General features: G+C 42.5%; 2 protein-coding genes across 5 annotated transcripts in view; one reads left to right on the plus strand and one right to left on the minus strand.

Annotated features, from left to right (window-relative positions):
* Positions 1 to 727: 727 nt before the first annotated feature.
* On the minus strand, positions 728 to 22,139 carry DRAM2 (DNA damage regulated autophagy modulator 2). 4 transcript variants are annotated; one of them, XR_011468746.1, is made up of 12 exons: positions 22,049 to 22,139; positions 20,441 to 20,566; positions 19,221 to 19,272; positions 15,468 to 15,563; positions 14,286 to 14,430; positions 10,465 to 10,532; positions 9,504 to 9,643; positions 4,920 to 5,097; positions 4,331 to 4,413; positions 3,290 to 3,382; positions 2,516 to 2,769; positions 728 to 2,430 (listed from the first exon to the last, which is right to left on the minus strand). XR_011468746.1 is itself a non-coding variant. In XM_070397421.1 (11 exons), exons 5-11 carry the CDS (start codon positions 14,414 to 14,416, stop codon positions 2,662 to 2,664), a joined length of 801 nt encoding a protein of 266 aa, XP_070253522.1. In that variant the 5' UTR covers positions 14,417 to 14,430; positions 15,468 to 15,563; positions 19,221 to 19,272; positions 20,441 to 20,566; positions 22,049 to 22,139; the 3' UTR covers positions 728 to 2,661. The 4 variants fall into 4 exon arrangements, 3 of the variants coding, with proteins under 3 accessions (XP_070253522.1, XP_070253523.1, XP_070253524.1); XM_070397421.1 differs by having other exon boundaries at positions 728 to 2,769; XM_070397422.1 differs by lacking the exon at positions 20,441 to 20,566 and having other exon boundaries at positions 728 to 2,769; positions 22,049 to 22,107.
* A 91-nt stretch (positions 22,140 to 22,230) lies between these two features.
* Positions 22,231 to 27,405, plus strand: part of CEPT1 (choline/ethanolamine phosphotransferase 1) — a 33,041-nt gene continuing 27,866 nt past the window's right edge. The window contains exon 1 of the mRNA XM_070396453.1: positions 22,231 to 22,301. The gene's annotated coding sequence lies outside the window, so the exon portion shown is untranslated. The remainder of the gene's footprint in view (positions 22,302 to 27,405) is intronic.

Here is a 27,405-nt window from a genome sequence, read left to right on the forward strand (position 1 = left end):
AATTTATTGAGTGACATTGGTTAATCAGTTTTTATACTTTCAAATGCCGTCTTCAAGTTTATTGGTCCTTTTTTCTATGTGTAACTGTCATATCCAGTTGTAGAACTTTTTCTTGTGTTTTTCAAAGTTCTCATGTCTGCTGAAAGTCCTCATCTTTTCATGCATGTTTTCCACCCTTTTTACTAGATCCTTCAGCACTTTTTTAAAAAAATATATTTTTTATTGATTTTTTACAGAGAGGAAGGGAGAAGGATAGAGAGTTAGAAACATCAATGAGAGAGAAACATCAATCAGCTGCCTCCTGCGCATCCCCCACTAGGGATGTGCCCGCAACCAAGGCACATGCCCTTGACCGGAATCGAACCTGGGACCCTTGAATCCGCAGGCCGACACTCCATCCACTGAGCCAAACCGGTTCTGGCGATCCTTCAGCACTTTTATCATAGTTATCTACATTTGATATTTGCAACATCTAGGAAATCTCTGAGTTTGCTTTCATTGACTGTTCCTCTCTGGATCAAATTGTCCTGCTTCCTTACATGTCTTCTAATTTCTTACTCTATGCTGGATATTTTTTATAAAAGAAGAATAAGTGTGAAAATAAATGTTATCTCCAGAAAAGGGCTGCCATTCCTTTTTCATACTCTTAGAGTGGAGGCTGAGTTAATTGGATCTATATTTTTTCTAAGAGTAAAAGTTAAAGAATTAAAACACCATCAAACTAATATTTTTATTTTACAATAATTTAATGTGTTATGCATATCTCTAAGCCTGATATTCCAGTATGGATGTACAAGTCCACATTCTCCCCTGTGCCATCTTATCCACACATAATTTATAATTTTATTAACTCTGATTCGATCAATTTTCCCCTCACCATACTATGGTCTTCATAACTGAATTATAGTTTCCTTGATATAGAACAATCAGGACTGGATGCTGTATTCCAGGTGTGGTTGCACTATGATTTGCAGAAATATAATAAAAAAAATTTTATGCTTTGTACCCATATTTTTTTCACGATGCCAATCAATGTTTACTGAAATGCCCCCCCCCTTTTCACTGCTGCTTAATATACATAAACAGTATTTTATTTTTAGTCCAAAAGTCTTCAGAAATATTATTTAGTCCCATTCTAGCAACTTATTCATGATCAAGCTCTGTTTCCACCAAATAACCATTTTCCCTTAAATTGCTTTCTCTTACACTTTAAATTTGTTCTCTCCATCTTTTATTCTGGCAGTGGGCCCATTTCTTCTAAAAAGATAAAGCTTGTTAAACTTCTTCAAGGATTCTTTTGCAAATCAGTTTGTCATGGTCATCTTCCCGATGAGCATTTTCTCCTTCTAAATTTTATCTGGAATCTGTATATCATTCTTTTTCATTTTTAAATACATTTTTATTGATTTCAGAGAGGAAGGGAGAGGGAGCCGGAGAGATAGAAACATCAGTGATGAGAATCATTGATTGGCTGCCTCCTGCACGCCTCACACTGAGGATCAAGCCTGCAACCTGTGCATGTGCCCTGACCAGGAATCGAACCAGGACTAGAACTGGGACCTCCTGGTTCATAGGTTGATCCTCAACCACTGAGCTACGCCGGCTGGGCTGTAAATCATTCTTTATCTACATAGGTAGAAATTTTGGTACAAGCTATCCAATCATGTGCCATGACCAGAGAGATGTATGTATCACAATTATTTTGTACCTAGTTTTTTCAAGTTGCTCATTTTGTCCTTTAGAATCTGACTTCTACAAACATCACATCCCAGTAAAAAGGTTCAATATTTGCCTGCTCAAGGCTACTTTTACAAGTAATCATAATTTGCTATAAAGAAAAATCTAAATAGTTCTTGACTGTAGTTTAAGGTAACTATTAATGATATCTGCTGTTATTCACAAAGTCCTCAGATTCATGAATGAACACTAACCTTCGTTTTATGCAAAACATGATTGGCATAAATTTAACTATAGCTGCTTCTCTCAGTTTTAATTAAAATCTCTTATCAGAGACTAAGTTTCATGAAATTATTATAACCATGTGTGACAGACCAGTTAGCATAATATGTGGCCTTGTGGCAGGAATCAATTCAATACCACTAAAACTAACTAACCACAGATGGTATATGAATTCAGGTCTGCTTCCCTTTATTGGTGAATTCCAGAAAAAAATTTTTTAAAAGACTATAAGAAATGTATTAATATGGTAAAACTATTACTGCAAAACCCAATTTGAAAGGAGCTGCTGAGCAATGCTGATTATTTGGTGTCCTGGAAAATGACTTGCATAAGTGCTCCAAACAAAACATGCTTTACAATAATCTCTAAAACGTGAAATGCTGGATTTTGCAGACGGTTCAGTGCACTTCTGGTGTTTCACTTCAGTAAAGTAGAAAAAAATCTAGTGCTATTGTCCTTTGGTTTTATTTCCTGCGAGTAAAAAAAGTATAGGCAGAAATGGTTTTACATGATCCACTTGAATATATCCCTTGAAATAATTTATAAATTGGCTTACTTCATGATTCTTGGTTATCAGGACCCGTCAATGTCACTGTCAGCCTTGATTAATTGGTGGAAAATTTCAGATCAGTAGTAGTAACTTATGAACGTTTTCCCAATCCCTGAGAATCATAATCATCGCATAAATGTTTCATCTTTTCATCATATATCTCTGGAAAGTAGGTGTGATTGCTCGTTGTTAATAGGACAAGGAACAGTGTCATAGAGGGTTAATCCATGTAAATTCGTTTCCACTCGCAAAGAAATTTTCTGGAACAAAAAAAAGGAAAAATATATACAGAAGTTTGCTCCTTAATGACAGGTCACATCCTCAATATGTTCAGAGGAATATCTTTTGGGATTAGGACTATAAATCAATTATAATGAGTAATAAGAATGAGACAGCTATTGAATTGCCAAAGATATCGGTAGTATTGAGAGCTGGGAAAACCAAGTTTCTCTATTCGGATCTTTATTTTTCTTTCATTTCTATGAAGAATCAGTAAAACTAAATGTTGAGGATGGCCAACGTACACGGAAGCAGAGTGGATGAAAATTCTGTCAAAGAATTTCTCAAATGTGATTGCTTTACAACCCCACTTCAAAGCTGAATCTTGCTAGTAATACACTACTTCTGCAAACACAGAAACGATTCATGTGAAAAGTTCCTCTTCTGCCATCACTGCTTATGAAGTTAATGTTCGAAAGGTTAGAGACTTGCCTTCAGAAAGTTCTCGTACCCCACCTGAAGGAAGTTTGACCACATAAATCTAATTCTGTGTTTTCTTACCTGAAAATCACGGATATAAGTCAGGAAAAAACCAAAGAAGGAAAATGACATAGACCATTCTGCTGCAGTAGTAATCATGTGAAGCACATAGCCCTTGAGTGACAATGAAAAAAAAAAGAATAAGTCTGTGAAATTTCGGGCAAACGGTCTATAATTTCTCTCAAATAAAAAACCTGTAATACTTATAAACCCTCAATTTCTTTTTTAACGTATCTTGAGCATTCAAGGCAGGCATTGGAAAAGTCCTCTTAAATGATCTAGCTATCATCACAGTTTTATCTAGAGCACATAAAGTTCCATTTGAATAACTAAGACAGGAGAACTTCTACTTGAATCAAGGACTTAGTGCCTTTCCCAAAGCCAAAGATTAAAAAAAAAAGAAAAAAACACCCTTAAGTAAACAGTGCTCATGATAAACTTAGTGCTATTTTAAAGCATTAAGTAGTGTATGGATTAGACTTCAGAAAATCTAGCAAATTATTTTATTCATTCATTTCCACAAATATGTCCTAATAAGACTGATATTTGGTAAATAATTTAAAGTAAAATGCCACTGAGAGGTTTGTGAAAACAGATAAACTCATTTTATTATCTATGTAGTATATGTCCCTCCTCCATTTTTCTCAGGATCAAAGCTCAGGTATCCACTATATTTGAATCCAAATGCAGAGTCCATAATAATACACTTCCAGGCAACAAAAGGTGGGCAAAGACATGTTTTCAATTCAGAAAACAAGTATTCTAATAATAAAAGATCTCAGCTGGGTACACTGTATACTATATCCTGATCGTGAGGAGTCCATTTCTGAGAAAACCCTTTGCCATCACAATTTCCTTCATATCTTGAAAATGCCCACAGACCACAGGTGACAGGAGAACACAGAGGATGTCACATAAACCCTTTCATATATAGAAAATAACCTTAATACATAACTGATTATGCTACTGAAAATGTCTCATCGTTAGTGATGAAATGAAAAACACTATCAGAATAGTCATCTTTAATACAAAACTATGTTTTTTAAGACTCTACGTTCTTACTTTATCCTCGGGGTTCCAGTGGAGTTTCTGTACTATATCTGAGCCAAAATGGCCACTGTACAGGAGTGAGGAGCAAGTCAGCACTATGAGAAAGGCCGGTCAAGGAAGATTCTCCGAGAGGAGCTGTAAGCTTAAGTTAGATTCAAAACCAAAATTGCTTCAAAGGTTCAAGAGGACCACGCATTTATTTGTTTCCAAGGTCCAAACCCATCCTCTTAAAGACTTCATGGTACACGGCAGAAGGAAACTTTTCAATGTGCCCAGAGGGTCACTGTGAAGTGGCTCACATCGTCAACCCCCTTTGTCAGTAACTCAGCACTTCCATCACCAGCTTCTGCTACATAATTAACTCACCATAACATCTTTGAAGTGAACATGATTAGTTTACATATTATCTTTGTTCCTAGCTCAGTTACTGGGTTCCTATGTAAAAACTGAATTACATGTTTAAAATCCTTGAATTCGGAGTTACTGTTCCAAGAATCTCACTGTCCACAAAAGGACTGCTTACAATATGCCAACAGCGTTCACTTAAATTTTGTTATTCAATTCCCTTCCGAGTGTAGCCACATTTTAGAGAAAAGGATACTGCTAAATGCGCTCACGCCACACCAGATGACCAGCAGCAGTCTGATCCAGAAGATCTGTTTGCCATGAATTTTGGGCTGCATTAGGTAGGAAAGGGCGGTCTGGACAAACATATACAATGAGCCCATACCAAAGGTGAGAACAGCTCCACATATATGCACGGCAAAAAAGGTTGTTTTCTGAGGCAGAAAGAAGAAATAAAATAAAATAAACTGAACACATATTGCCAGTACAGTATTTAAAACACAAACGAGCAATTTCAATAGGACATTCACAGAGTAGAAAACCCCTGCAGATTGTACAAATTACTACCTGAGGCAATTTTCTTTTATAATGTTCAGCATAAACCTGTGGATTATAATAATTCAAATTTGATCACAGGCCACTACTAAAAATATGATAGTAATTATTTATCCATTTAATATGTTTGTTTATTTAGGTGCCTCTTCTATGTCAGCACTGTTTAGTACTCAGATATATTAGTAAAAAAAAAGAAAAAAGAACAAAAATCTGGCCCTCACAGTTTACATTCAAGTGAAGCAGCACAAACAACAAATAATAAACTTTAGAAATGAGTACGCCCACTACCAGGGATGGAGCCTGCAACCCAGGCATGTGTCCTGGCGAGGAACAAACCGAACTGGCAGCAACCTTTTGGTGCAGGAGACAACACTCAACCAACTGAGCCACACCACCCAGGGCTGCCTTACTCTTGTTGCCAGTATCTACTTACATTTTACTTTTTACTGTACTACACTCTGCTTAAAACGTGATGACAACAGCTCTCTAAAAAATCTACAATCAAAAGTCTTCCTTTAAGTCAGTGTGTTTTGCTAAACAGATGCTGTTTCATCTGGTTGAGAAGGTGCAGCGCGTGGCACAGAGGGTCTGACTGAGGGAACAACAGAGAGGTCAGGGCTCGGTTCCCTCACTTTCCAATCAAGGTGCTAATTCACAAACACAGAGGCCAATGCTCTTGGTTGAAGATATAGAAAGTTTCTAGAATAAAGAAATAAAATATAACAACTTATTTGCCAAAGTCATTGGTTTCCTTTTGGAGAGAGAAAGGGTGACTTCAGTGTGGTTTTGGGTGTTAAAATTGGCAATTAGTTATGCGCACTAAGGAGAGAAAAAAATGTATTGTCATTACCACTTTGTGTAACAAAGATAAAAACAACATTCAGCGCCCACAGAATGTAATACAAAATGGTAATATTTTCTTAGTTCATAATTAGGTGGATTTATTCTATACATATGGCTAAAGGCTGGAAAAATGTAGGCAAAAATGAAATTAATTATTTTAGGGCTAGGAACAGTAAAATGGATAAATTTTTCCTCTTAAAAATATTCTCACTATACTGATGAAGCTAAATACACTCAGCCTGATCACTGCCCACTGTGGTCAGTACACAGTCCTATCAACAAAATCCTGTGAATTAAAAAGCAAAAATAAAGAATGGAGCGTATTCTATTTCCAATTAGAACAGAAGTATATAAAACTGGTTTGTGGTGTTTTGTTGGGGTAGCTCTAGGAAATTAATATAGATTTCTGCCTACTTATCCCTTCTAAGCTCCCTTGAGGATAAACTTCCTAGAGAGAAAAATTCCTTTAAGTTGGCACTGAGTATACTTACCATATGTTTTGTTGATTATTAAACACCAGAGGCCCAGTGCACGAATCCGTGCACCAGTGGGGTCCCTCAGCCTGGCCTGTGCCCTCTCGCAATCCAGGAACCCCCTTGGGGGACGTTGGACTGCCAGTTTTGGCCTGATCCCCACAGGCCAGGCCAACACCCCCCAGAACCGGCAGTCCGACATCCTTCGAGGGTGTAGTAGTGTGCAAAGTGGCAGGTGGCTGGGGAGGAGACGGAGCCTGGGCCGGGTGCTGCTCCCGCTCATCCCGACCCCGTTGCACCTGCTGCTGCCCCTCAGTAGCCCAGTAGCTGCCAAGGAAGCGGGAGAGGCTCATGCCACTGCAGCTGCACTCGCCAGCCATGAGCTGGGCGTCTGGCACCCGTCAGTCAGCTGAGCGGCACTCCCGCTGTGGGAGCACACTAACCACCAGGGGGCAGCTCCTGCGTTGAGTGTCTGCCCCCTGGTGGTCACTGTGCGTCATAGCAACTGGTCAAACAGTTGTTCGGTCGCTTAGGCTTTTATATATAGAGATATATAGATACTTGCTTTCAAAGAAATTATATTTGTATTTTTAAGTCAGATTTTTCAAATGCCCTATTATAATTATTAGGTCTCTTTAAATGCTGCTAACTATAGTAATAGCAGGAGAATTTTTTATCCATTCAGCTTAGTCCCTTTAGCCTCTCTCGATAAGCTAATTACTAAATATTTAATGACAGCCTGTTTGTGCTAAGTACTATGTTAGGTGTTGAATATACAATGGTGAACAAAACCCTTGTACTTGTAATTAATGGAGAAATATATTGACTAAAATTTTTTAAAATAAAATTTAAAAAACACAGATCAATATATAGGAGCAAGTCTCTCAACAGAAAAGACTTTCCCAAGAAGGGCAGTCTGTAGTGAGATCTGAAAGATGCCTCAATCTATTCAAGCTTGGGGTCGTGGCGTGTCCAACAGAGGAAACAACATATGACATGGAGTTAATAAACTTGTCTTATTTAAGGAACAAAGGAAGGCCAGTGTTTGCACAATGGAGACATTAGGAAGGGGAATGAGGCTGTCCCCCTGCTCCAAGGACTACAGGTCCAAAGCTGCATGAAAAGAGACAATCACGGGACTCTTCCCCCTCCCCACAGGGGAGTCTGTGCTGAGGGACTCTTTCCCCCGCCCACGCGGGAGGCTGTCTGTGCTTGTTTCTCAGTAAATTTCCACCTTTGCTGTCAAAAGAAAAAGAAGAAAAAGACAACCAAGAGAAAAGAAGTAATTTGATAAACTGCCGAACTGCTTCATTAACTCAAAGGTATTGTATGACAGGTTGCTATCAACCTCTCAGCCTCATTCGGCATCACTCCCCTTCTTAATGTCCGTTGTCCATACCCTGTAGGCATGTATGTATGAAATAATCTTCTGTGTTGAGATAGTGCAATTCTGGGCTTTGTTACAGCAGCAAGCACTACTCTAATATCCACTTGGATTTTACTTATGGAGGTTACTAGTATTAACCATTACTAAAACACTGAGTAACAGAAACCAGTCAGCCCGACTGGAGTGGTTCAGTGGTTGAGCACTGACCTATGAACCAGGAGGTTGCGGTTTGATTCCCAGTCAGGGCATATGCCTGGGTTGCGGGCTTAATCCCCAGAAATCACGATTTCTCTCATCATTGATGTTTTTATCTCTCTCTCCCTTTCCCTTCCTCTCTGAATCAATAAAAATATATTTAAAAAAAAATAACAGAAACCAGTAAGAAGCATTATAGGAATGGAGAAGTTTGAATAAGAAAGACAGAATATGCCTCTAATACATGTAGTTGTATGATGTGTGTATTGTTTTTTTAATCCACACCTGAGGACATTTTCATTGACTTTGAGAAAGAGAGCGAGAGAAAGAGGTATCTATCGATTGCCTCCTACATGTGCCCCAACCGACTGGGGATTGAACCTGCAACTGAGGTATATGCTGATTGAACTTTCAGTGTAGGAAATGACTCTCCTACCAATTGAGCTACAATGTGTGTTTTTATGTCTGGCTAGTTATTAAATGTCTAACTAGGTTACCAAATGTCTAAATGGAAACTTTAAAAGCTGTAGAGAGATTAATCAAAAAGCACCACAGGCCCAGGATGCAACTGGTAGTACCAAAGCCTTATCTGAGAGAACATCGGCAGAAAGAAATGTGGAGAGTTTGCAAATGCTTGGTGACAGCTGACTTGTACTTTAACATTAAGAATTCCTGAGAAGCCCTAACCCGTTTGGCTCAGTGGATAGAGCGTCGGCCTGCGGACTCAAGGGTCCTGGGTTCGATTCCGGTCAAGGGCATGTACCTTGGTTGCGGGCACATTCCCAGTAGCGGGTGTGCGGGAGGCAGCTGATCGATGTTTCTCACTCTCCATCCCTCTCTTTTCCTCTCTGTAAAAAAATCAATAAAATATATTAAAAAAAAAAAAAAAAAAAAGAATTCCTGAGAAAACACTGAAAGAGCTACAGATCCTTCCTCAACCTCCTCACCTAAGGGCTGGGTACCTAGGAATGTAGGTGATCAATGGAAGCATCTAAACAAGAATACAAAAGAAGTAAATGAGTGTAACTTGTCAGGCATATTTTTTAAAAAGTTTAAATATGTAATTCTCACTTATAATGTATATCAATTCTCCTTGGTCTTGGAGTAATCTCCAATTAAACAGTAATAAAGAGTCTAATAAATCAAGTCCTGTAGATCCTTAAAATGACAGAATAATTTCTATTTAGTCAACAGATTAACGAGAATGAAATTTTCTAAGTGTAAATGTAGCTATTTCTAAAAGGGTCAAATAATTCCAAAGCCGTGGATTCTATTTTGTGAGGGCAAAGAAACAACAGCAGCATGTAACTGGGTGCTCCAGGTGCTCTTGGTCACACGTACATTCAGGTACTTCAGGGAAATACCTGTGCTGGGTTAAAACACAAACCTGGAAATTTGCCACAAAAGAAAGTCCTAAACAACTCAGCAATCCAAGTACGAAGCCAGCCTTGTTTAACTTGGAGATATATTTCCCTTCGGGATTCAGAGCCTGAACTTGCTTATAACGAACATAAATGGTAGCAACGCCTGGGAAAGAGAAAATCCAAAAAACAAGTAATAAATAACCAAGAAATAAAGTTGCCAATAAAGAGTTCGCGAAGGTCACTGCTATCCAGAAACAGAGATTTTCCTTTTTTTCTTATTAGTCAAGAAAGGGCTAAATCAAACTTTCCCTTGCAAAAACATTGCCAAAGAACACGAAAGTACAGAAAACGTAGCAGAGCTATGCTTTTGTAGATACGTGCTTGAAAACTTTAGTCATACACTGAAACATTTACTTGACTTTAATTTCTGACTTCCTATGAAAGAATGCAAACAGTTACAATTGGTGGAAAAAGCAATATTCTAGCAAACCATTAATAACAATTTGGTTCAAAAAACAAGTGATTAATAGGAATGTAAAATACTGTAGCAGAACTCCATTCCTTTGGCATTAGAATATCGTTCAAAAATCAAACCATGCTATCCTCAAACTTCGAAATTACTTACCCTGAAGGGATGTAGTTGGTGTTAGTTGTGGTCAGTGTGTTGACAGCTCTTTGCCCTCTACTGGTTGCTTAAGAAATCCACTTAAGGCCTCAAGGAATATTTGGTAATACTTTACAACTTGTATTTGAATGAGCAGTCAAATAGCTCTATATGTTTTTTTAAAGATTTATTTCCATAATTCAGCATTTCTAGAAACTGCTTTTCTTTTAAAAGGAACATATCTCTGATCAATAATTTAGTGAGAACATTCCCTCAAGTATAGTAAGTAAAAAGTAAAACAAGTAACACAATATTGTCTAAAGAAGAAAGGGGTGATTTGGCAATTAATTTTCATCATTAAGACCATTCTCATTACTTACATAAAACTGCGGCGAAATTTAACATTGCCCCAAACAGGCACTTTTCTGGAGCGATGGTACCAGTGTCACTGAAAGAAAAAAATGGTGTGGATTTCTAACACTGAATTTACACGTGTATTTCTTCTAAGGGATAAGAAACAACAGGGGTTACTTCAAGTCCTTTATCTTTTCATAAATCTATGGGTTCAACTCTTATGATTGCATAAGGACATGACAATTTGAGCTCACAATATTTGCCCAGTTCACTTTTTATCATATCACTTAGATTATTTTTTCACATACTAGAAATCAATGTAGATTAATGAAAAAGCATGTTAAGGATGTTGTTACTGACTTACATCACTCAGGCAGTATGTTCATCTGTCTCTGAATATTCTCTAACATCACAGATCCTTTCAAAAATCTGTCTTTTGTTATTACGTTTTTTTAAAAAAAAATATGTGCTTATTGATTTCAGAGAATGGAAGGGTGAGGGAGAGAGAGATAGAAACATCAATAATGAGAGAGAATCATTGATCAGCCGCCTCCTGCATGCCCCCTACTGGGGAACGAGCCTGCAACCTGGGCATGTGCCCTGACAGGGAATCAAACTCTGACCTCCTGGTTCATAGGTCAACACTCAACTACTGAACCACACTGGCTGGGTTGTTATTGCACTTGACTCTGCCTATAACTCAATTTACAGCTAATCATTTCATGATTAATCCAAAAAATATTTATCAAGAACCTACCCTGTGCCAGACAGCGTTTTAGGGACAGAAATATGGTGGTAAGTAAAGGAAACAAAGCCACTGGCTTCCTGGAGCTTCCATTCCAGACCAGTTTTGAGCCCCCACCTTCCTATGCCTGTGACCAATCCGCTAGCAGAATGCTGACTCACAGCATTCCGTCCAGACCTCTATCACCACCAGCTGCCACATGCACTGCAATGCCCGTCGGTCAGGGCAGTGTGGTGTACACGGACCCAGATGAACTGCCACCACATACTAACTGTGGAACCATGGGCATGTTCCTCTGTCTCCCTAAGTCAGACTATCTGCAAAATGGAGCTATCACCCTCCTCCCTGCCTCACCGGATGGCCACGAGGAACTGAAAGTGGGGTAGTGCATGTGAAATATCTACCAGAGTAGCAGGCACAGAGGAGACCCATTAAATGTTACTTCATTTCTCCTCCCTCTAACTACTGTAAAGATTAAAGAGACAAACTCTTTGGTCTCAAATTGAAGTACGTAGAAAAGAGAATAAAGATCTCAACTAAGACAATGTAATGGGAAGAAAAAAGGAATGGAGCCCGGCCGGTGTGGCTCAGTGGTTCATGTGGCTAACAAACCCATGAACCAGGAAGTTAGGGTTTGTTTCAGGTCAGGGCACATGCCCTGGTTGTGGGCTCAACCCTCAATAGGGGGCGTGCAAGAGGCAACCGACTGATGATTCTTTCTCATCATTGAAATTTCTATCTCTCCCTCTCACTTCCTCTCTGAAATCAGTAAAAACATATTTTTTAAAAAGTACTATTCTAAAAAAAGAGAAAAAAAAGGAATGGAAAGTCATTTCTGGTAAGGAATCAGGAAGACTCGGTGAGCATCTGGATTACGTTTATGAAAAGTAGACTATCAAATACGAATCGGAAGGCCTGCTCCTTCCTATTCTAAAACGCATCTTCAGATACAAAAGCTTCTGTTCCTCTCTGATCATGATCAGGGAGTGGGGATCATGCTGTTTTGCTGCTGTTGTCCCTTCTACCTTTCAAGTTTTCAAGAATAATGTATACGCATTATTCTTATAATCAGAAAAAATACACACAATTTTAAGCTGAGTTCCAAATGATGCTCCTGTTTTGGATTATCCCAAAAGTAACCCAAAGCATCCATGTCCAAGCCGCTGGCTGCGCGGGCCCCTTCCCTGGCTCTGCAACACGCTGACACACACTGGCCTCCAAATGGAAAGAGCCCTGCCCATCGCCTCGGCAGCAGGCCCTTCAGCCCAGCGGTCTGCTCACCATTTTGATTACACACCATCAAAAAGTGTAACCATGTAACTTCAAAATATATGTATTATTATTACACATGTGTTACATTTCAGCTTAAATATTTTGAGATTTTAAAATATGCATAGAAGTTCTAATAGTTTCTTCTCGGATCCCAGTGGCTAGTCTCACGGACCCCACTTGGGCCTCCACTACTTAACCTAGACAGCACCTGAAACCAGCTTGTAAACTGTCTTTGAAGTGAACTTTACTTTCGGTTATGCCCTTTGCTGCTGTAACAACTAGGCCTTTTAGTTAGGGTTTATGAACAGAAAGGAACTAGTTTAACAATCATTTTTCAGATGAAAGGAAAGGAGCTTAAGGGAAGTAAAAATAAGTACCATTGAGTTTAAATATGTCATAATGTCGGGAAAAGATCCTAGGGCAATATACGAAGTTCGTTAGCAGAAAAAGACAGAAGGGCAGGGACGGGAGAGGAAGTGCCTAGCGGACTCTGGGTCAGAAAATCACATGCCAGACCATCAGAGACTGAAACCGAGAAAGAACTCACGTGGCCTCTAACTTACTTAAAGCTCTTTCAAATGAAAGCAGAGTTTTTGAAGGGGCCATAAAAACGCTGAAGGACCCTCATCCATCTTTTATGTGTGTCTTCTCTTGAAGTTACTAAAGTGTGAACTGGCTCCTTAAACCAGCAGTCGCCCAACCTTCGGACCTCGAGGACCACCAGTTGGTGACCGCTGCCTTGAACTACACGTGCCCCTAGCAGAGTAGTAAACATTGGTGATGATCAGATTCCTAGAACGGGAACCTTAAATAAAAAATATCTTTTTGTTTTATACATCTTCCTCAAGTGCACCCAATTTGTTGATATTCTTTGGGTCATACCATTTATAAAAAAATACATTTAGCCTTTCAGTTTATCATCCTTTAAAAGGTTTTTCAGAAGGTAAACAAATTAATAAATGAAACAACTCCAACACCAAACACGCCAAACTCTGGAAGGCAATCCACCAAACCCATTAATCACGTGTGCGGAGGCAGGAACTAAAGGGAGGTTAGAAGAGGGAGGTCAACTTTTTGTTTTTATAATCACTCTAGTATTGTTTAAAATGTGTTAGGATAAGCACACATTACCTTTATAATTGAAAAGAGGGGTTATGGACATACAAGAAATTGAGTCCTTCATTAGCAATTTTGAAATTTCAAAAATATTTGTGATAAGTGTTGATACTTCATGTGCCAGAAAGATCTAGGCAAAATGTCCTGAGAAGTAAGCACATGGCCTCCAGAGCCAAACTGCCCAGTGAAATTGATTCTCGGTTCCGTCATTTACTGCCTTGTGCCTCTGGACAGGAACTTGACCTTCCTGGACTCCATTTCCTCACGTGGGGGTCCCAGTTCCCACCTCAAAGGGTGGCTGTAAGGACCCAATTAGTTAAGACTGAAGAATGCTTAGGACATTACCTTGCACATAAGTAGATCAACAAATGTTTGTCATTACTATGATCTTTCAATATTATTATAGTTGTCTGCAGCATTTTTTTTAAGGGGAGAGCAACTCCAATTCTATCTCCTGAGACAACGTCCAATACTGATTTGGAGAACAAGGCACTGAAGTGTCACAATTCACTAAGCAAGTCCCCAAATGAATCTCAGCCCTCTGTCTCCACATTTCTCCATCACATAGAAGGAGCCAAGAATCCTTCCCTGTTATGTTCCTCTTGTCGTTGTAAAGCCAAACATAACATTTGAATTTCAAAATGCTAACGTTACCTCTTGGCTTCGATGTTAAAATATGAATGAGAAATAACCTACAGGATACATTTCACTGACCTGATATAAGGCAACGCAGGGTCAACATGGTGGAGAATGATGGCAGTAATGTACGAAAATATGAAAGCAGCAGCCGTCCAAATGACAAGGGCTGAGGGCAGGAAACTGAGGCCTTGCTGAAACCACCACATCTCAGACAGGTCTTCTGCAGCAGAAAACAAGTCAGACAAGATTATCCACACGTATTTCATCTTTTCTGCTTTAGCCGTCCACTCCCCCAACCTTGGACTCAGCACCCTGAGCTGGTCCACTTCTGAAACCATCACCCTCACTACCTACTAACACCCGCTCTCCTTCGACTTCTCAGGAAATGAAACCAAGATTCTCCCACTCAGATCCAGTCCCATCCTTCCACACAACATCGAGTACCCAGTGCCGTTTATTCCACCTCCGAAATGTCCTTAAAATCTAGCTCTCCTCTCCATCTGCACTGCAGTGCCCCACTGAAACCACCCTCATTTCTTGGCCAGCTTATTATTATAACCTACTAACTGGTCCTCCTCTAGACTAGACCACAACCAATCTAGACTCCACCCTAAAGCCGGGGTGACCCTTCTAATTCTACAATACCAATCCGAGCACCTTCTCCCCCCACAGCGAGTCTTTCAGGTCTCCCCTACGTCCTTGTAAACACCCTCTCCTCCTGAGCATGGTCTGTGAGGCCCTTGCACTGCCTGGTCTCTATTTACTTTTTATATTCCTCTCTGGCTACTCTCTTTGCTCCCAGTGTCTTGCTCATCACCTTCATCATCATGACAAAAGCAAACACAGTGTTTACTGTGTCAGCAATGTTATGAAGCTCTTTCCATTAAGAAATGATCTCACTGACTCCTCACAGCAGAGAACTGCCCAAGGTCATGGGGAGGTAGAGGCAGGAGTCAAACTCAGGCAGTTCCATTCTGCCACCAATCGCTGTGCTGTACGCCACCGCAAACTGCTTTCAGATCTTCGGATGTGGCACGCTCTCTTGGGCCCCTCAGACCGTCATGCGCACGGTACTGTCTGGGTGAGTGGACTACAGTGCTCTCCCCGCTCCCTCCCATTACCACCAGTCAACACCCTCTCACCCATCTTCAAGTCTCGACTCCAGTCCTTCAGCTGAGTGTCCTGCCTTGTTCCCAACAATACTTCTACCCCCCCGCCCCTGCACCCCCCCTTCCCCAAGGCACTCACACCACTTACCTGTTACTTGCTTGTTTGGTTTTATCTTCCTCACTAAACCTTATGTTCTGTGAGAGCAGGAACCAACTGTTTTGTTCACCATTATATTTTCTGCTCCTACATGACGGGGGGGCGGGGAAAAAAGAGAGAACCTAAATATACAAAGACCACACATCACCACTTTCTCCCTTACCTTCCAGACTGAGGACACTGGTAAATAATAATGAGTCAATAATGTGAGTCAGAAAACATGACTATCTCTTCTTGCATTTAATTTTAAAAAATAAATATATAAGTACTTTCAAATTATAAGAAATGACTCATATGCATGTGAAAGTAACTGCATGTTTGGAGGAGTAGCTTCTCATAGTTTAATGGACTGAAATTCAGGATTTCCCATGAACTTTGCAAAAACTTACAACTCTTCTCTCCACCCATCCTCCAATGTGCTCAGCTTTCTCATCTCAGACTTTCCAAATAATGAAATCTCAGCTATTTTTGACTTGTACTTGCCACTTACTCTGTCATCTGACTTATTGCTAAATACGTGTATTTAAATCTTGCCCAGTAAGTTTCTTTTCCTTTGTTCCTAAAGCTACCATTATAGACTTGAGTAATTTCCTGTCTGAATTACCATAATCTCCTCCTTTCCTGTCCTTTTCCATTGTCAGTCCTTACCACTCCCACCAATTTTCTTCATCTATTCAGTAAATTATGACAATTCCTCCCTAAATTCCCCAACATAAGTTTCTGAGACAATAATTTTCAATTTCTATAAATTCTGAACTACAGTACTTCTAAAATCTTTCACTTTTCTCCTTCTATCTCTTTAAATGTTATTTGAATTTATTTTGATCATTCCAATCTAAAATCCTTAGGAGTGTGGTACCATATGTGTTGGTTCTGCCAACCCTTGCACAGGAGTTTCATGGTTTCTGACGATAAGCTCAATTGGGAGTGTCCCAAAGGATGAGACGAAGGGTGACCCATTCCGGGAGGGCCTGTATTTATTTTTGCTGGGCGCTCTGACATATACCCAACCCAGGCCAACTTTAATTTCTTGGCTTCAGGTTTGCCAGCGCATGCAGATACGTCAATTTGAATCCTGAATCTGGGCGATGCAGACCCTGTAGCTTGATATAGCAGGCAGCCAGGCAGAATGGACAGAGCAGGAGCCATAACCTGCTACAAAAGGTCACCAGGTGGAAAGCTCTGGAGATCTAGCAACAGGCAGAACTGGGAGGACAAGTATTGCAGGGTGGGACCTTGCCCCCAGGGTGGCCTTTTCTCCCCTAACACGACACTGGTCATGCACTTTAGACCCCCTGACCTTTCCTATCGCAGGTCATGGTCAGACCCGCCCCTGACATGTCACTAGTCATGCCGTAGACCCCCTAGAGGAGGAACGGGGCCCGGAGAAAAGCCTCATAGGACTCCCAGACAAGCCCTTGCACAACCACTCCCATAAGCATGAAGCCTTCTAGACAACGAGGTTCTGGCCCGCATCAAACAATCTTAGGAACAAAGCCCCAGGTCCGCTGACCACAGAGACAGAGCTTTGGTCTAAGGAGAGATAATATCTAGGTCTCAGTTGTGTATCAGCTCCAGGCCCAGAAAGTATCAAGGCCAGGCAGGGCAACATGGGCCATGGCCATGGACCAGCTGTGGTGACTAAAGCCCCCCTGCCCTGGGGGTGACCAATCAGTGCAGACCACAACCTTCAGGAGACACACCTGGAAAGCTGAAGAATATTCTATTGAGGTCCCCCAGAGACAAGCCCTTAAGATAAAGGACCAGCAGGCTTACACTTTCTCTCTCTGCAGAACTTTCCCCTCTCCGTCCCCAGGCGAGTTTCCTTTGCCTTTCTGTCTCCTAAGTTTCCTGAGTTCATGCAGCTCACTGCTTCCTCGCTCGCTTCTGCGGTCTGTGCCTTTCCAAATAAACGTTCACTTGTATTTGAGTTGCTTGGCTCTGAATTCTTTTCTTAGCTGAACTCAAGAACCAAGATCTGACACCGGGTGCTGTTCCCTGTTACAGTTTCTGTCCTCCAGGAACAGTTTGTTCGGAGACGGTACCTTTATTTCCACCACCTGGAGCTACGTGACAACATTTCTTTGTGATCTCCCTTTGTCAAGGAGGTATTTTTCCTAGCCCACCTTTCACTGAGTTTGTAGAGATTTTTGAGGGTTCTAGCTAAATTTGGGGGGAGGGGCTTGTCCAAGGTCATGAGTTGTACAATTTTAAGTAGAAACATTTACATTTTACTTTTTACGGAAAAGTAATCCCTTGAAACACAGGTACCGTTTAGGTGAATAAACACAGGTACTACCACGTGAATGGTGCCTCCAGAAGTTGTACCCCTGGGAGGTCAAAGGGAGATGACTTTCTCTCTCTACTTTGGGGGGGATGAGGGGGGAGCCTATCACCTATCTCCAGCTGTGTTTCCTTTCTGCTATCAGCCAAATGCCCCCAAAGGAGACACACTGCTAGTTTACTACTCTGGTCTCAGCTCTCTTGGACTTTTTAGCCCTGAGGATTTCCCTTTCTTTCCCACAAGACCTGCTATGCATTTAAAAGGCTAATATAATTTATTCAGCATTTAGGTGTTTTGGCAAAATGGATTTTCAAAACATTTTGTCCACCCCATTGCTAGAAGCATAACCTCCTCCTCATTTGATCCTTTGTGCATGTCCAAATCCTTCCTAGTCTTCAAATCTGAGCTTGAAAACCACTTTCCACTCGCAACACCTTCCCTAATCCCTCTGCACCTGGAAATAAGCATCCCGGGGCCTCAGAGAACACTGAGCATTTGCACATCTCTTACAGCACACTATCCTCCACAGGAGGAAACTGTAGGAGGGTGTTTTAAGTAGATAACATCCTTAATGGGGACTCCACTTCTCCACCTGAGCACTGCAGAGGGCTTTGCTCAATAAATATTTTATGAACAAACAGCCCAAACCAAATCCTCTTAAACCCCAAAAAGGTTCATAATTTTTCTGTTTCAGTAAACAGTATTACCATTTTCCCAGATTATCCAGATTCCAAGACCTCAAAGTAACCTCACATGCTGTCACTGAACGATGGCAATTCTACCTCCGGTCATTTGCAGCCATTCCTCCTCCCAGTTCTCAAGTCAGAGTTTCAACTCTCTCTGCGGAACTACTTTTTTCCTTCCCCTCCGTCCATTCCGCATGCACTGCCAAATTAACATTGCTACAACATTCTTCTGTTCAAAAACTTGTTTTTATAAAATTGTACAAACTTGGACAAGCTTCCTTAACTTCCCTGAACCAGTTTTTCCTTTGAAAAATGGCATAATATTATTGGCAAAGGCTGCATTGTCCATCACAGTAATCAGAAGCCACAGGTGGTTATTTAAAATTTCAATTGACTGAAATAAAGTAAAATTTTAAATTTTAGTTCCTTAGTCACGTTAATGACATTTCAAGTACTCAAAAGCCGCCCGTGTCCAGTGACTACTGTATAGGACAGTGAAAATAGTACATTTTCATTCTTGTGGAAAAGTTCTATTGGACTGTGCTAGAACTTATTACTGGGACTGCACTGACATAGCACAAGTAAAGAACTTAACACATTACTGACATAAACAGCAGCTTTTAGAATTAACTGTTAAATGTTCTAATACTCGCTTCATAGAGGTTTATTGAAGAATTAAATGAGATAATATACGTAATAGGTGATATGGATAATATACTGTCATAGGGGTCAATAAAAGTTTGTTCCTCTTTTAGAATATAAAAGATGAATTACCTGTTTTAGTATCAGTCTTCAAATCTGCCCAAACCTGCCCCTTTTGAAGAGCCTGAAAACCACATACAAAGAAAATCAGAGATTGTTCAACCCACATGCTTTTAAACACATACAATTTCAAGTCAACACACCAATATTGTTCATGGGCAGAACACTATGCTATAGGATTATTAATAGGTTATTTTCCCTATAGAGGTGATACTTGTGTGTTTCATAATGTTGTACCATCTAGAAACAAGTATTTTAAGTCTAGGATATCAATTCTCTGATCCTTTTTTATATTAGACACCTTTCACTGACCTCAGAAAGGATAAAAGAAAATACAAAAACAACAAGTTTCCCCTACAGGATAAACAAAAATGCAAAAAGAATAATGGCCCATTAAGCAAGATAAAGCACTATTTTTTGTGATGCAATGGAAAGAATGCAGCTATGTTATCAGATTTATCTAAGTGCAAATCTTAGCTTTATCATGTTCCAGCTGTATAATTTCAGGCAAGTTACTTGGCTTCTCTGAGTTCCAGTATTCTGACTTGTAAAGTAGCAATCTAAAAGGGTTTTTCCTTAGAGCTGAACCCAGTAAACATAAATATAATAATGACAGCTGACATCAATTTTGTACAGCATAACTAGCCACAAGGCTGGGAAATGACAACACTTAATTCTCTGTATACGTGAGTCACCTTGGATTCGTTGCTCCTTAGGTTTTGAGAGTTCTAGCTGTTTCCACTGACAATTTAGAGAAGCAGGGCTTGAAATGTTGCCCAGTTTGCTGACAACTGAGAAATTTCAGCGTACCAATTAGGGGAGGAAGATGAGTATTGCCCCATATTTTCACACTAGAAAAATGGAGCATGGCTGCCAATCAAGCAAAGTAAGAATTTTAATGGTTAAGAATTTAAGAAACCTGCTCAGCCGGTGTGGCTCAGTGGTTGAGTGTCCACCTATGAATCAGGACACGGTTCAATTCACAGTCAGGGCACATGCCCGGGTTTCGGGCTCAGTCCCCAGTGTGGGGTGTGTAGAAGGCAGCCAATCAATGATTCTCTCTCATCACTGGTGTTTCCATCTCTCTCTGTCCCTCTTCCTTCCTCTCTGAAATCAATAAAAATATATTTAAAAAATAATAATTTAAGAAACCTTTTAAAATCCTCCAAAATATGCAGGAATAACCTTCACATGGCACGATGAGTTTAAGAAAATGTTCTTGCATCTCTCACCTATGTTCTCTGCTTTCTTTGACGATCCATGAATCAGAACTGCAGCTACAATTTTCAAATTTCATAAATATTGAAATGCCACTGGTAATAAGATGAATTCCTTATGCTGTCTCCTTTAAGTGGTGACTGAGAAATGATAAAAATAATTCTATTTTTTAAATAAATCTTTTTTTTTTTAAATTCTCTCAAGGATATTTTTCCATTGATTTTAGAAAGAGTGGGAGAGAGAGGAAAAGACAGAAATATCGACGTGAGAGAAACACATCGATTGGTTGCCTCCTGCACGGGCTCGGCTGGGAAGGAACCTGCAACCGAAGTAAATGCCCTTGACTAGACTCGAACCCAGGACCCTTCCGTCTGCAGGCCGACGCTCCATCCACTGAGCCAATCTGGCTAGGGCAAGAAAGAAAATTCTAGGTGTTCCAAGTGAAGACAGAAAGCCCTGGGGGTACACAGAACCATCAGGTGCAAAGCATAACAGAAAATGATTATTTTTCTAAACATTCTAAGTTGGACTTCTGACAAATGAAATGTTCTTGTAATGATTAAATCCTAGATGTCTAGGAGGTCACGCAAGTTTTAAAATAAGTTGGATCAAATATCACAGGTAATTGGGGGAGAATCTGGTGCACTGCAAATTACAGCACTGCATCTGGGAGATCTGGAAAAAAAATCACTTGCGTTTTTCACATGTGCCTTACAGTAAAGCCTGTTGTGGATACAAAGCCTTGCCATTTAGCCCTAACTGGTTTGGCTCAGGGGATAGAGCGTCGGCCTGCGGAGTCCCAGGTTCCATTCTGGTCAAGGGCATGTACCTTGGTTGTGGGCATAACCCCAGTAGGGGGTGTGCAGGAGGCAGCTGATCGATGTTTCTCTCTCATCGATGTTTCTAACTCTCTGTCCCTCTCCCTTCCTCTCTGTAAAAAAAATAAAATAAAATATATTTAAAAAAGGACTTGCCATTTACCTGTCAGTATTGGGCTGCCCCCCCCCCTCCCCCCAGGATAGAACTGCGGGTAGCAGCCCCGAGCGCCGCGTAAACACAGCGGGTCACCACAGGTCTCCATTCCACCCCCTCCCCCGCGCCCACACCTCCCGCCTGGAATCCGAGCCCAGGAGCGACGACGGAACGCAAACTCCACCAGTTTTTCGCGGGACGGAGGCAAAGGTTCCCGGTCACCGCAGGAAACAAACGAAACCGGGGAACTGCACGTTTCGACCACGGCCGCCTTCCGGAGCCGCGGGCACTTGGATGCCGACCAGGGCTGGGCTTCGCCTGGGGCCGGGAAAGGATGCGGGAGGCGGGGCCTGGCCCGGCGCGGGGCGGCGGGGACAGGGGAAGGGGAGGGGGGAGACCTGGGACCGGGACCGCACGGTGGGGCGCGGAGACCTGAGCCCAGCCCGCACGCACCCCCAGAGCCCGCCCGCCGCCACCACCGGGCCCCGCGCGCGCCTGTCAGAGTCGTTCTCGGGGGCACCGCGACCTGGCACCCGACCCGCACGCCCGCCACGAGGGTCCCCGCGAGGCGTCCCCTTCCCCGCCGCGCGCCCCTCTGACGCTCACCCCTGGGGGGGCTGGGGCCGCCCCGCACTCCCCTCCCAGCCTACCTCGCTGGGTGCCCTCGCCGAGGCCGACTGCGGGGTCCGGCGCCTGCGGGCAGGACGGAGACGGGGCGGGCCCCGGGGCGCGCGCCCGAGCAGCCAGGCCCGGCCCCCGCGCGCTCCCGCCGCCGGCCGCGCCGACCCGCGACTCCTTTACGGCCGTCGCGAAAGTGTCGCGAACGCGCTGCCGCCCATCAGAGTCACCCAGTCGGCTGGAGTCGGAGTTATCAATACTCGGGGTGTGCCTGCTGGGCTCCGGGTAAGGCTGCGGGGCTCGGTCTTGGGGAGACGGTCTGGGAGGGGAGGATGTGTTGGGGGACACGACTCTCAAAGGGGTTGGAGAGGGGGGTGCGTGTGCGGGGTGGGGCGTGGGAATGGAGCTGTGTGTGGACTCGCGCGAGGCGGGCGCCGTCCTTCCTCCCGCGGGTGGCCTCGCGCGCGGGGTTGTGGGGAGGGCGCGGGGCCGCTGCCCCTCTGGCCCCGGGTGGAGAGGCGGCTTTGGCGAGGTGCCCGCGCGGGAGCCCGGGGACGGTTGGGGTTCGGGGGGGTGGCGGTCGGGGTGGGAGATTTCGGGGACCGGGATTGGGCTGACCGGAGTCTGGGGGCGCTGCCCGCGCGGAGCCGACCTTGCCTGTTGGGTCGACACCGAGCCGCGGTGCGCCCTGAGCCGGGCGGGGCTGCCTTCCCTTTGGAACGTGATACCGGTGCTTCGTGGATGGGCCACGCTTCTGGGTCGGCAACTTCTGGAGGAGCGTCCGAGGGCAGTGACCGGCCCCGAGGTCGCCCGCCGGGGTCGCTGGGGCGCTGGGCTCGGCCGGAGGGTTGCTGGTTCGCCTGGCTTCCCAGGGGCGCTGGGTGAATGGGATCTTTCCATGTAGCCGCCTTCACTCTTCTCCCCTTCGGGACTTGGCGTGTCGGCCCTTTTGCATCATTGGGATCGAACGTATCATTTTGCTTGAAGTCACAGTTCATGAATGAATGCCTATTAAGACGGCAGGCAAAGTCTTAGTTACCTTTCAACCACGATTCACGTCTCATCTCGGCGGGGAACAGAAACGGTTCCGTTCCTGCTCTAAAACGAGTAGGAATGTGTTGAGTGTGTGTATGGAATGGACTGACCGCACCGGTCAGGCTGTGGGGAGGACATTTCCAGCATTTTATGCCGTTCGCATAAAGTTCTAGAGAGGGAGGTTCTATGTAAAGCCTTTTGCTGCACTTGTGGTCTGTGCTGAGGAACATGAGCCACAGCCCCCTGTGCAGCTGGTCTCCACGATCCTTCCAGGTAAGAAATAAGTTAGAGAAATCTGCCTCTTGTATGAACCTCCTCCGACAGAGGCGTCTTTATGTGTTGTCCACTTAATAGATTATTACTGAATATTTACAACGATCGTTTTATAAATGTATTCTCCTTCCTCGCCCACAACCAATCTCTCTTAAAGTTTACATTATAAACACCATTAAGTGTTTGATATGTAACTCTAAACTTTTTTACAACCCCAATTACATTTTATTGCATTGGCCATGTGTTTTCTAGGCAGCAGTGGACTCCTTCAAGCTGGCTAAAAGTGCTGGTGGTGCTCTTTCTGAGGGTCATGCGGTGCTGTGGTTTTTAAGGGAATAGGAAAATCTATAAAATGCTAGGTTGTTGCTTCCCCTCCTGTCCCCCCTTCTCGGAGGAAGTTGTTTCCTGGCTTTAAGGAATGCAAGATTTCACTTCAGCAAAACAGTAGATCTAAATTGTATCACACAGTACTGTTTCTGCTTCCAAGTCTACTGAAAAGGCTTTTGTTTTTGCTAGCTTGTTTTGTGTATCACTTGTTAAATAATGCTGAATGATATCCACTGATCTTGTTGGCTCTCTTTCTCTCTCTCTCTCTCCTCTCTCTTTCTCAATTTTACTTGCTTTTTTAATCTGCTCTGCCTCCCAAATTGTGTTGGCCATGAGAATTTTCCTTTAGGAGTGCCATAAAGGTTGGAAAGAGCTGTGCAGTCACCAGTATCTGTGAAAGGTTGTACTAGTAAACATATTGCTGAATCAGTGCAGCTCAAAACTTGGCACACTTAGGCATGGGAGCAGGGAATTCTGGACTCTCCCACTGCAGGTTGGGTATTGTGTAAGCTTACCTTATGCTCTGCTGAGCAATGGAGATTCCTTTTCTCGTGTGATACGTGTCAGATGTTCCCCAGTGCTGAGCACAGGAATAACGTAGGCTGCATGCCATTATCCTCAGTTGCTATAAGCACAGATGTTTTGCATCGTAGATTTAAGGTCCACAAATTGTGTGTAATTTTAGTGAAGGTATTCATTAAATATCTCAGATTATATTTTTGTACCTTTGTTGGGTTTTTCCCATTGATTTTGAGAGAGTGGAAAGGAAGGAGGGAGAGAGAGAGCGATAGAGAGAAAACACTGATATGAGAGAAATACGTCAATTGGTTGCCTCGCATGCATCCCAGCCCTGGGCGGGAAGGAACCTGCAACCCAGATACGTGTGCCCTTGACCAGAAATCGAACCCACCACCCTTCAGTGCATGGACTGGCGATCTAACCATTGAGCACACCAGCCAGGGCCCTTTGTTGGACTTTTCACATAAAAATACTCATGCCTGCCCAAAGAAAACTTACTGTTAGACCATCTGGGCCCCCTCCTCTGGACTCACACAGCAGTTTGTTCACAGCATGTTATAACTCAGCTGGTTGGGCATGATGGCATATTTCAATCTTTCTGTTTCCTCAAGGTCTAGAACCCTAAGTGATCATTAAATACTGGATGAATCACATTTGCTCATTGTTCCACAAATGAGAACTAATGGCCTACTTAACGGTAGGTATGCTATGAGATCTTGGAGGGAAAAAAAGTTAAGACAGATATGGCCCCTGCACTCCAAGGGCTTACAGCCCTGGTGGGGAAAGACCAAAACACCATCACCACCACCAGTGACAACAACCAAAAACAGTTTAGAGTGTGATAAGTGCTGTGAACGGTTATAGCAGAGGAGGGGGCTGTGCTGATTAGAAGTGGAGAGGTTGCAGTAGCTATAGATAGGCCTGTGATCAGTGTTATCCAGGGGGTGGGAATGTTTTACTTTAAAACATTCACTTTTATTATGATTTATGAAGACATATCCTCAGTTAACAAGTAGACTGCTACAGAATGACAGGTTTCTTTATAAGCTCCTTGATGGCTTTCTGTAACATCAGGATGAAAACTCCTTGCTGAGGACTATAACCCTCTGCACTGTCTGGCTTTTCAAACGTCATTGTATTCCACTCTTTTGGGGGGGGGGGGGGGGTTAATTGAGCTATTATTAACATATAACATTTGATGAATGATGTATATTAAAATACGACACAATTATATGACATTATATTAGCATGATGCTGATTTCCGGTGTGCAACATGCTGATTTTATATATGTATATGTTGGGAAGTGATCACCACAGTAACTCTTCCATCTGGTTTACGACTCCGCAGCCATACTGGTCTCAAAGGTGCCTGGACGAGATAAGGTTTTTCTTGCCTCAGGGCCGGTTCCCTCTTTGTGGATGGTTTCTGCTGCTCTTGGATTTGGTGTCCATGCTGCCTCTTCCCAGACTTCAGATGCCTTATTCACACTGCGCACCCTCACCTGTTTTCTGGCTCCACACTTTGTTTTTGTCATAGCACCGATCACAATGTGTCATCTTAGTTGCTTGTTTACCTGTCTTTAGTCATTTTCCCATTGGATGCGGGACCTGGGACTGTGTCTGTCTTGTTTACTGCACTGAGAGATTGGCCGGGTGCATTTGGAACTTGGGATCCATTTTCTCATAAAAACTTAGTACTGGTAGCTAGGTTTCTCTAGCCAGCAATAATTTTAATTTCTTTCTTAGTCATATTTTTCTTTTTTAGTTCCTTGTAGTGTGGCAAGAAAATGATATTTTCTCTTATCCTTTGGCCATAGACCTGGCTTAGATAAAAATCCTACGTGGCTGAAATAACTTTTTGTGATATTCGTGCCTCTTTTCCATATCTCCATCCCACGTCCTTGTCTCCTTTCTCTCCATACAGTCTGATCTTCCTACCCTGTCCTGCCCTCTTGAAATATGCATGCTTTTCATTTGCTAAAATTCAGAAGCTCCTGTTTTTTCCTGAGATGATTTTCCTGTCAATAGCCTCTTCATTTCAGGTGTGATGGAGGGAGGTGGGGCTGTGGCAGTGAGGGCAACCTCTGTGGTTGTGTGTTCGTGTTGAAAGCATAGTATGTCGGGGGCTCCATGTATCTGAATGTGTTTTTGCAATCTTGTTGCTAACAGCTTCACAGAGACAATCTTGCCGAATTGAAATGTTCAAAAACTTTTTGGCTTTTTCCCCCCTGGGTGAATTAGACAGTGGCTAGATCTAGAAAGGTTTGTCAAAATGTAGATATTTTCCAAGAGAGCAATAGAGGGTTAAAAAAAAAATCTAGGTCAGCAAGGGAAAACACCCAGAAGGAAAAGTATCAGTTTATCATACAGTCCTGCCAAACGCTCAAACTTAAAACCATTAGGATCGGTTGCTTGTAGCTGTTAGTGCCAAAAGTGGGCCAGCACCCTCAATATGTTACCTTTAAAAAGGGGGGCGGGGGGAGGGATGGAATACTATAATATTAAAATATAAGTTAAGTTGGCTAAACTTTCGGTTCCAGCTTTAAATGGAATCCCATGAGAGCACACCAAATATAAAAACGCATACTAAGTTTGACTATAGAAAAGCTGGCTTACTATAAAGCTAAGTATTTCGGTGGTTATCAGTCTGTCACTTGATCTAAAACGATCTTGTAACCAGTTGTTTGACATTATATAAGTATTGCTTACAGTTGTAATCAATTGGTTTGTGACACAGGTCGACTTAAGAAATGTCCAAACCTGTTGAGAACTTTTATGAATTTAAACTGACAATTGCCAGGAAGCGAAATCTCAACAGATTGAGAAAATGCTCCAGAGAATGGTAGTTTTACTGCTTATTTTATACATGAGAATCAAAGGAGGTGGCGGGGGTGGGGGGCGGTACATGAAATTCATCGGTAGTAGATTTGGGAAGTGGGAGAAAGCAAAGCTGGGCAATCTCTGAGAGTGGATGAAGAGTAAACCATAGTGACACGTACAGTATTTTACTTTGGTGAGTATAGGATAGTTAACAATTAATATTTATTGTACATAGAGATGGTTTGGGGAATAAGATAACAATGAGGGGTGCTGTGGTCTGTGCTCTGTTGCAGTGGGTGTGCCCTGAGGGGTCTGGAAAAGGAGACCTTCCAAGGATATGTTATTTTAGATGCAAAAAGACAGTAGACAAGCTCACTTAAAGTTAAGGTTGACTTCTGTCAAGGAAGCTACAGGC

This window comes from Myotis yumanensis, unplaced genomic scaffold, assembly GCF_028538775.1.
Source record: "Myotis yumanensis isolate MYYU_CA2020_CCGP unplaced genomic scaffold, mMyoYum1.0.hap1 SCAF_17, whole genome shotgun sequence".
Taxonomy (NCBI): Eukaryota; Metazoa; Chordata; class Mammalia; order Chiroptera; family Vespertilionidae; genus Myotis; species Myotis yumanensis.

Bases quoted from the DNA above. Each gene is read 5' to 3' on its own strand.
- DRAM2 (XM_070397421.1), bottom strand. From the start codon at position 14,416: ATGTGGTGGTTTCAGCAAGGCCTCAGTTTCCTGCCCTCAGCCCTTGTC. The intron at 10,533-14,285 runs GTCAGTGAAATG...TTTTTCTTTCAG, and splicing joins CCTGCGTTGCCTTATATCAG to TGACACTGGTACCATCGCTC. The intron at 2,770-3,289 runs GTAAGAAAACAC...TTTTTGTTCCAG, and splicing joins CTTATATCCGTGATTTTCAG to AAAATTTCTTTGCGAGTGGA.